General features: G+C 31.3%; 2 protein-coding genes across 2 annotated transcripts; one reads left to right on the top strand and one right to left on the bottom strand.

Annotated features, from left to right (window-relative positions):
- The first annotated feature begins 169 nt into the window (after positions 1-169).
- On the top strand, positions 170-1,411 carry LOC105623534 (succinate dehydrogenase cytochrome b560 subunit, mitochondrial-like). Its single transcript, XM_012204928.1, has 5 exons — positions 170-189; positions 266-322; positions 703-899; positions 979-1,121; positions 1,310-1,411. The coding sequence occupies exons 1-5, from the start codon at positions 170-172 to the stop codon at positions 1,409-1,411; spliced, it is 519 nt and encodes a 172-aa protein (XP_012060318.1).
- Positions 1,412-1,921: 510 nt separating this feature from the next.
- Positions 1,922-3,806, bottom strand: LOC105621496 (replication factor C subunit 3). The gene is made up of 5 exons (XM_012202970.1): positions 3,720-3,806; positions 3,147-3,284; positions 2,785-2,947; positions 2,366-2,684; positions 1,922-2,255 (listed from the first exon to the last, which is right to left on the bottom strand). Exons 1-5 carry the CDS (start codon positions 3,804-3,806, stop codon positions 1,922-1,924), a joined length of 1,041 nt encoding a protein of 346 aa, XP_012058360.1.
- Between the last annotated feature and the right edge of the window lie 3,740 nt (positions 3,807-7,546).

Genomic DNA, 7,546 nt, shown 5'->3' on the forward strand with positions numbered 1-7,546 from the left:
AATAGTAAAAAGTAGTAAGACAAGTACGAACAGTACTTTATTGTTTACTTATTGTACTTTAAAAATTGCAATATATATATATATATATATATATATATAATAAAAATCATCCGCGCTCATTTATCAACTGCCGAAAGTATAGAGTCTAGTATTTACAAATGTCAACAAAATGGCGCTGATCTATACGAGGTATGTCATAAAATTTGTTTTTTATTGAAATGTTGTTTGTTAAACTAAAATGTAAATGATGTTTCATTCTTTTTAGACTTCTTTGTCGGCGTAATGTCGATTTTCGACATTTTCGAAGCATATATACATGTTGGTAAGTCCTTATATAATATATAACCTTTTATTTACATAACTGTCACCTAGATAGACATGCTAAGCATGCTGCGTTTTATTATTGATAAAATAAGTAGCATATTGTTACAATTCTTACAGCATGGAATGCTATTTATGCAATCATTTTCAATATTTAAATTTCGTCACTATACATTCTGCCAAAATTTGTCTATTTGGGAGTACAAAAAAACATTAATTTTTCTAATTTTCTGAAAATAATTATTGTACATAAATCAATGATTATTGTACATAAATCACAGCTTTAATAAGAATACTTATTGTCTGTCACTTGGATGTATCTTGTATTTTATTTTTTATTAATTGCATCTTATAATAAAGATATAATAAAACATGTTTTAGCCCTCTCAGCTCTACGGTTTCGAAACCATTACTTTCAAGTGCAACATATGAATCCCACGATGAAAAGAACATGCGTTTGAAGAGACCATTATCACCACATTTAAGCATCTATCAAGTTCAATTAACAGCGTTGCTCTCAGTAACACATCGCACCACTGGCATTATTCTCGCCAGTTATGCAATGTTTCTTGGCTTAGGTAAAACATATGATCTAATTTATATAGTTTATCTAATGTATATAATATAAACATGTCCAAATTGATGTTTCTATTTCAGGCACATTGCTTATACCAGGTGGTATTCCATGCTTCATAGAAACAATGGATGATTTATGTTTACCTTTACCTGTATTGTTCGCCGGTAAGACCTTGCTTACCTTGCCCTTTACTTTTCATCTGTTCAATGGAATCCGTCATTTGGTATGTAATTATTATGTAGTTGTATTATTAACTTAATTTTATTTAAAACAAACAGGAGTATTAACAATGCAATTGACAATTATTATATCTTGCATTCTGTTATTGCTCAGAAGGAATTGACAATAATCTAATATATATATATACATTTAATGTTATATCAATAAATGAATGTTAGTATAAATTTGCAGGCTTGGGATTTAGGGATGTTTCTAACGATTAAAGAAGTATATAGTACTGGATATATAGTATCTGCACTGGCAGTAGTCTCCGCACTTGCACTTGCGATGTAAGTGTTGCGTTTACATTTAACAGAAAACAATTCTTCTTTAAAATTAATTGTATTATCAGATTATATTACGGCTGTATTAATGTTTCAATTATAGAATAAAATAATTTATTAAAACTAATATGTATTTGTTTTTCCACTTAATTTAGAATTGAATTCGTATTTAGTAAAGATTACAACGTTTATTTTTGTAAAAAGATAATATTTTAGTCTTAGACAAAGAAAAATGATGCTAAAATAAAAAATTAAAAACAATTTTTATACATTACAAATTACAAAAAGCATTATTTAAATTTGTACATAGAAAATATAGAAGTTGAAATTATAGAAGTGATTATACGAAATCTGACTTTTATTCCTTGTTTAAACATTATTTAAATAAAAATCTTACTCTACCATAATGATGGTTTTATCAAAGATATAAAAATTTACTTCTAAAATTTATTTGTATTTTACAAATAGATTTTAGAAGTACAGATAGTAACAGTTTTATATAAAACTATCCAAGGATAATTCAATGTATTTTTTTGTAAATCGTCATAAATCGCGCAGCAAAAGCTTCCAAGTGAAATATAGGTTTCGAACCATGTATCATTTTATGTTGATACTCCGATGCAACCTCAATAATTTCTTTTTTTAACTGATCATCACAATTTTTTATGCATTCTTTCAATAACCCTCTAAAAATCAGATCGCATGGTATGGAGCGCGTTAACAGATCGTAAAATCTGTTGCGTATCTCTAGAAGTACTTTGGGAGATTGTTCAGAGACCATCATACTAGCTGTATTTCGTATGTATACTTGCCAATCTGGTTCTGTTACCTTTTGATCAACAGTAAATGGATATCTAGAAAAAAAACAAAAAAAAGAATTTTTAAACGAAAGTAGTAAAATTTCAAATTCAGCATGCTTTTCATATGCACTTTCACATACACGTTTATATACATCAGTACTTACTGTTCGACTTTGCAAGCCTCGAGCATTAATATTGCTCGTCGAAGATTTCTATTGCTAGCTTCAACCATCCGATTGGCTAACTCATCAGGTAGAGTAAGTCCTTCACGTTTACAAATCGAGTGTAAAATATTTTTTATTTCGGAGGCAGTTGGTGCAGGGACTCTAATTCGCACGCATCGTGATTGAATCGCAGGCAAAACTCGCGACGTTGAATTCGCACAAAGTATCAGTCTGCACGTACTGATGTATTTCTCCATTGTTCTGCGAAGTGCGTGCTGTGCATCTCTTGTAAGTTGATCCACATTTGACAATAGTACCACTATTTATATCACAATCGAATTTTAATCTTTAATAATTTATACTTTTATTATGTAAGATATCTATATTAGAATGAAAAATGTTCTAATTTTCTTAAATACCTTTAAACTCTTTCTGGCCTATATCTATATGATGCGTTTGAGCAGTTGCTTTTATTAATTCCATGACAACAACTCTATCATATATTCCTGCATCACTCGGATTTACTTCTGTGTGATAATTACTACTTATTGTCAATATTTCTATTTTTTTTTTAGACGGAGTCTGAAAGAATTATATATAATAGCAAAAAGTATCAAAGAGAGTATATTTTAATTATTAACTTATATTTTTCTTTGTACTCTGTGAAATGCAAATGATCACAAATATGCTAAAATTAACTATTGTAATATAACGACAGTATAAAAGCTTTAAATGATAGTAAAAGCTTTTAATGTATTAAAACAAAATAAAAATGAATTACCTCAAACTGCAGGTTTTCTATTTTCAATCTTTCAGCTGCAACTCCATAAAGTTCCTTTAAAATACATAATATTCGAGTTTTCTTTCCTGCACCAGGAGGTCCATGTACTAATAAATGTGGAAAGTCTCGTTTATTTACCTATTTTTTCAAAATAGAAATAAAATAAAAATAATTCAAGTCTTATGTCAGCTAAACTTAATATAATTATATACTGCATTTCACAAGATTTTCAAAAAAATTTTGATTTATATTATAAAGAATATAATTTTTATAATATAAAAATTAATGTATATTGTAAAAAAATTTTACAAATACAATTTCAATGCCCATTATCTGTACTATTACTTTTTTTATTAAGCTAAATTCATAAAGCTATTTTAATTTTTTCCAGTTTTATTTATAATAATTTATAATACATATTTTCAAAAAATCAATGTTCATTATCATTACATTATTCTGTTTTAAATCAAAATTCAACATGTGTTATTGTCTTCAAAAGGCGCGCTTTTAAAGCCGGTTAACCTCTCTCATTCTTTAGATAATTTTTATTGCTTCAATATTATAATATTTTACCATATTTTTCAAATTCTCCGCTTGTTCGAGATGATAATCTAATTTCGCAAGTGTCGTTGGACGATATTTATCAACCCACAAACTCATTTTTTATCGTAGATTAAGCAGCCCTACCACAAATGTTGAACGTTACAAAATCTATTAGAAAATAAATTCGCGAAACGTAAACCGTATCGACCGTTAAAAAAATTTTTTGTAATTGCTACAGTTAGTAAATACATTAGTGACTTCAACAGCCGCTGACAACAGTGAGTTCTATACATATTATGGTATCAGAAAGAAATCTGCTGGCTTCTGCATGTTAGAGGGTATGGTCAACACAATGCTGCAAATACTTTGAAGCGTTTTTTAATTGGTCAGTTTGTAAAATTCTTTCTTCTAATTGGTCCATCAAATGCTTTAAAGCGAGACTTTGACCACAGCCAGAGTTCTATGTTATAAGAGATGTGCAAATAGGATTCGCTTGCTAATTGGCTAAATGGTCACCAATCAAAATCGGGAATCTCAGGTTCGCAGCTGATCGATTATCAATAAAAAGCAGCTGTACTAAAGATTTTAGTCTGTATTCAGAATGCTTTTATCGATAAAAGCGTGCTTTTATCTCTAAAATTCTATTATGCGTAACATAAATTATAGTACGTTAGCGCGCTAAAATCGTTGTGCTTTGCGCGCGTGCATGCGTGCGCGCGCGCGCGCGTGTGTGTGTGTGTGTGTGTGTGTATGTGTGTATGATTGATAGTTCCGAAAAATATTTATCTAAATTACAATTAATAAAATAAAGTTAATAAAATTTAAAGATGAACAAAATACTTATAATAACAAGAACGATTTAATTAAAACGATAGTTAATTTACAAATAAATAAACAATCTCTTTTATTATGAAGTATGTATTAAATAAAGATTCCAAGTATATACAGAGTGCGTCACCAAAATCTAGACAAATTTTAATTCAAATTTTCCGCTATTATACCTCCGCTAGAGATTGTTGTTGGCGTCCGAGAAAGCCTGATGCTTCTAGTAAAAAACAGTCATATTCTCAAAATAGCCATGATGTTGAAACCAAGTACGAAGTACATCAAAGAGCCACGATCATCGACCTTCGCGCTGGGCGCTCAGCAACGGAAATAATTCTTGGCAGGACGCCATTTGTCTCAATTTATTATATAATCCCAAGCAGAATAAGTTATGCTATCATAATGTCAAAATAATTTTAAAATGATCATTAAAAGTCATTTTTCAATCATTTCCGATTCATTTTAATGTCATTTTGACGTTATCATGACTTGTTGTTCTGCTTGAAACAATGAATATAAAATGTAAATAACACGGAGATAGTTTTTTATTTCAAAAAATATCCATTTGTCTATTTTTTTTTAAGCAACCATGTATTTTCTTTACACCAATTGATTTGTCTCAAATTCCCTTCATAAAAGTAAGACACGATTATTAAATTTAGTAAGACACGATTAAAAAAATTAATAAAATTATGAGATATTTGACGTTTTATATCAAAATGTGTCAGTATAAAATAACTGTTGCGATTTATCGACAATTTTACCTTAATACTTTTATATGCGGAGTAATTAGAGAAATAACATTGAATTATATAATTTCATTTAAAAAAAATGGCGATACCGTTTATATAACCTTAAAAAATTGATTCTTTTTTTAAATTAATTTTACCAATATTTACATTCTTTAAGACTGTATACAATTTTTTATCTGAAACATTTTTCCATATTTTCCACATTTTCTGAGATATTCGACTTATTACATTTAAAATAATAAATTTACATTTGCATGAAAAATGTTTTTGCAACACTGAAAAGCACTTACAGCATTAAAAAAGTCTCGAATTTTTTGGTTGTGTCCCGATATTTTAAAGATGTTCCTGGCTGAGAGACTCAAGAATTGGTCATCCTACTTGTAGCGTTTTATTATTTTTATTTTAATTCACAGTTGAGCTTTAATTATTATTTCTTATTAAAAATTACTATATTTTATCATAATTTATTATTACTTAATATTTTGTGCATAATTAGAGAAATTTACGATTCTAATCTTGGCGCGATAGTGTGTAATATGCAACATGACAGCGAGGCATTGTATAATGATATGAGATACACGTGTGGCGTAAATATAGAAACAAAGAAAAAAAAAATATAGAACAAAACAAAGATGTAATGAAAAAAATAATATGTGACATTGCACTTTGCAGATACTATGGTATTGCTGACACTGAGCTTTTTAACATCATATTTTTATTACATTCTACGAGCGATACTAGGGGCTGTGCTGATATCCGCCGTGATATTCATGATCGATGTGAAAATCATAAAATTACTCTGAAAGGGAACCAGTCAGTATTACGTTTTTACGTGTACACAGATTAGAAAAGATAAAGCAATGTATTAGGTGTACAATTTTGCTTCCGCCGTTTTTTTTCCGAAATTTGAGGCTTTATTGTAAAAAACTGGTTATACATTTATGATTCAAAGTATTGTCCATCGTTGGCCACTACTTTCTCCCATCTTTCGGGTAGCGTACGAATCCCGCGTCGAAAAAACTGATCATCTTTTGAGGCTATCCACGAATCCAATTTTTTACTTCTTCATAAGACCGGAAGTGCTGGTCAGCCAGGCCGTGTGCCATTGATCGAAACAAGTGATAGAGGGAGCAACGTCCGGAGAATACGGCGGGTAGGGTAGGATTTCCCTTTCAACGTTTCCAAGTATGTCTTGACCATTTTCGCAACATGAGGTCGAGCATTGTCATGCTGCAAAATCACTTTATCGTGTCTCTCGTTGTATTGCGGCCGTTTGTCTTTCAATGCTCGCATCAATTACGTTCGATACCAATCGCCTGTGATTGTTTCAGTCGGTTTTAATAGTTCATAATACACTACGCCGAACTGATCCCACCAAATACAGAGCATGACCGTGAATATTCGGTTTGGCGTGGAAGCATGGCCGGGAACTCCCCATGATTTTCTGCGCTTGGGATTATCGTAATGAATTTTTCGTCCCTAGTCACAATGTGATGCAAAAATCCCTTCCGTCTTTGCCTTTCAAGCAGCTGTTCACAAGCAAACAAACGCCGTTCAACATCTCTCGGCTTCAATTCGTACGGCACCCAATTTCCTTACTTCTGAATCATTCCCATGGCTTTGAGGCGTTTTGAAATGGCTTGTTGAGTCACTTCCAATGATCGTGCCAATTCTTCTTGATTTTGACACGAGTCTTGCTCAAGTAATGCCTCCAATTCTGCATCTTCGAAAACCTTCTCTCTTCCATCTGCCGGTCTTCGACGTCAAAATCACCGTTCTTGAAGCGAAACCACTCACGACACGTTCTTTCACTAATAGCGGCCTCACCATAAGTATTTGAGAGCATTCGATGAGCCTCAGCCGCAGATTTCTTCATATTGAAGCAAAAAATTAAAACCTCCCGCAAATGACGAGAATTTGGCTCGTAAACTGACATTTTCAATCGAGAATAACTTTATGATGCAGACACAAATCGACTAATGTTTCTATGGGGTTATATTGACAGATGCCCAAGTTTATTGTATGACGTCTATGATCTATTTATTTCGACCACCACTTACCACTAAAGCCATCTATAAGAAATCGGCGGAAGCAAAGTTGTACACATAATATTTGACCTGTTATCTTGTAATTGGTCACCTACATTTACTACCAATACTCTTATGGTTTTAATCTTTTCGGCCCAGCCTTTTCTACCCATATTGAGCATTACCCAAGATTAATGACGTGTCTCCATTTTTATCGGCATTGAGATCGGACTCCTTCTTGTCCTTTTCAATC

The sequence above is a fragment of the Atta cephalotes genome (genome assembly GCF_000143395.1).
Source record: "Atta cephalotes unplaced genomic scaffold scaffold00002, whole genome shotgun sequence".
NCBI classification, from domain to species: domain Eukaryota; kingdom Metazoa; phylum Arthropoda; class Insecta; order Hymenoptera; family Formicidae; genus Atta; species Atta cephalotes.

Bases quoted from the DNA above. Each gene is read 5' to 3' on its own strand.
- LOC105621496 (XM_012202970.1), bottom strand. From the start codon at position 3,806: ATGAGTTTGTGGGTTGATAAATATCGTCCAACGACACTTGCGAAATTA. The intron at 3,285-3,719 runs GTAAAATATTAT...TTGAAAAAATAG, and splicing joins CGGAGAATTTGAAAAATATG to GTAAATAAACGAGACTTTCC. The intron at 2,256-2,365 runs GTAAGTACTGAT...TTTTTTTTCTAG, and splicing joins GAGGCTTGCAAAGTCGAACA to ATATCCATTTACTGTTGATC.
- LOC105623534 (XM_012204928.1), top strand. From the start codon at position 170: ATGGCGCTGATCTATACGAG. The intron at 323-702 runs GTAAGTCCTTAT...AACATGTTTTAG, and splicing joins CGAAGCATATATACATGTTG to CCCTCTCAGCTCTACGGTTT. The intron at 1,122-1,309 runs GTATGTAATTAT...ATAAATTTGCAG, and splicing joins TCAATGGAATCCGTCATTTG to GCTTGGGATTTAGGGATGTT.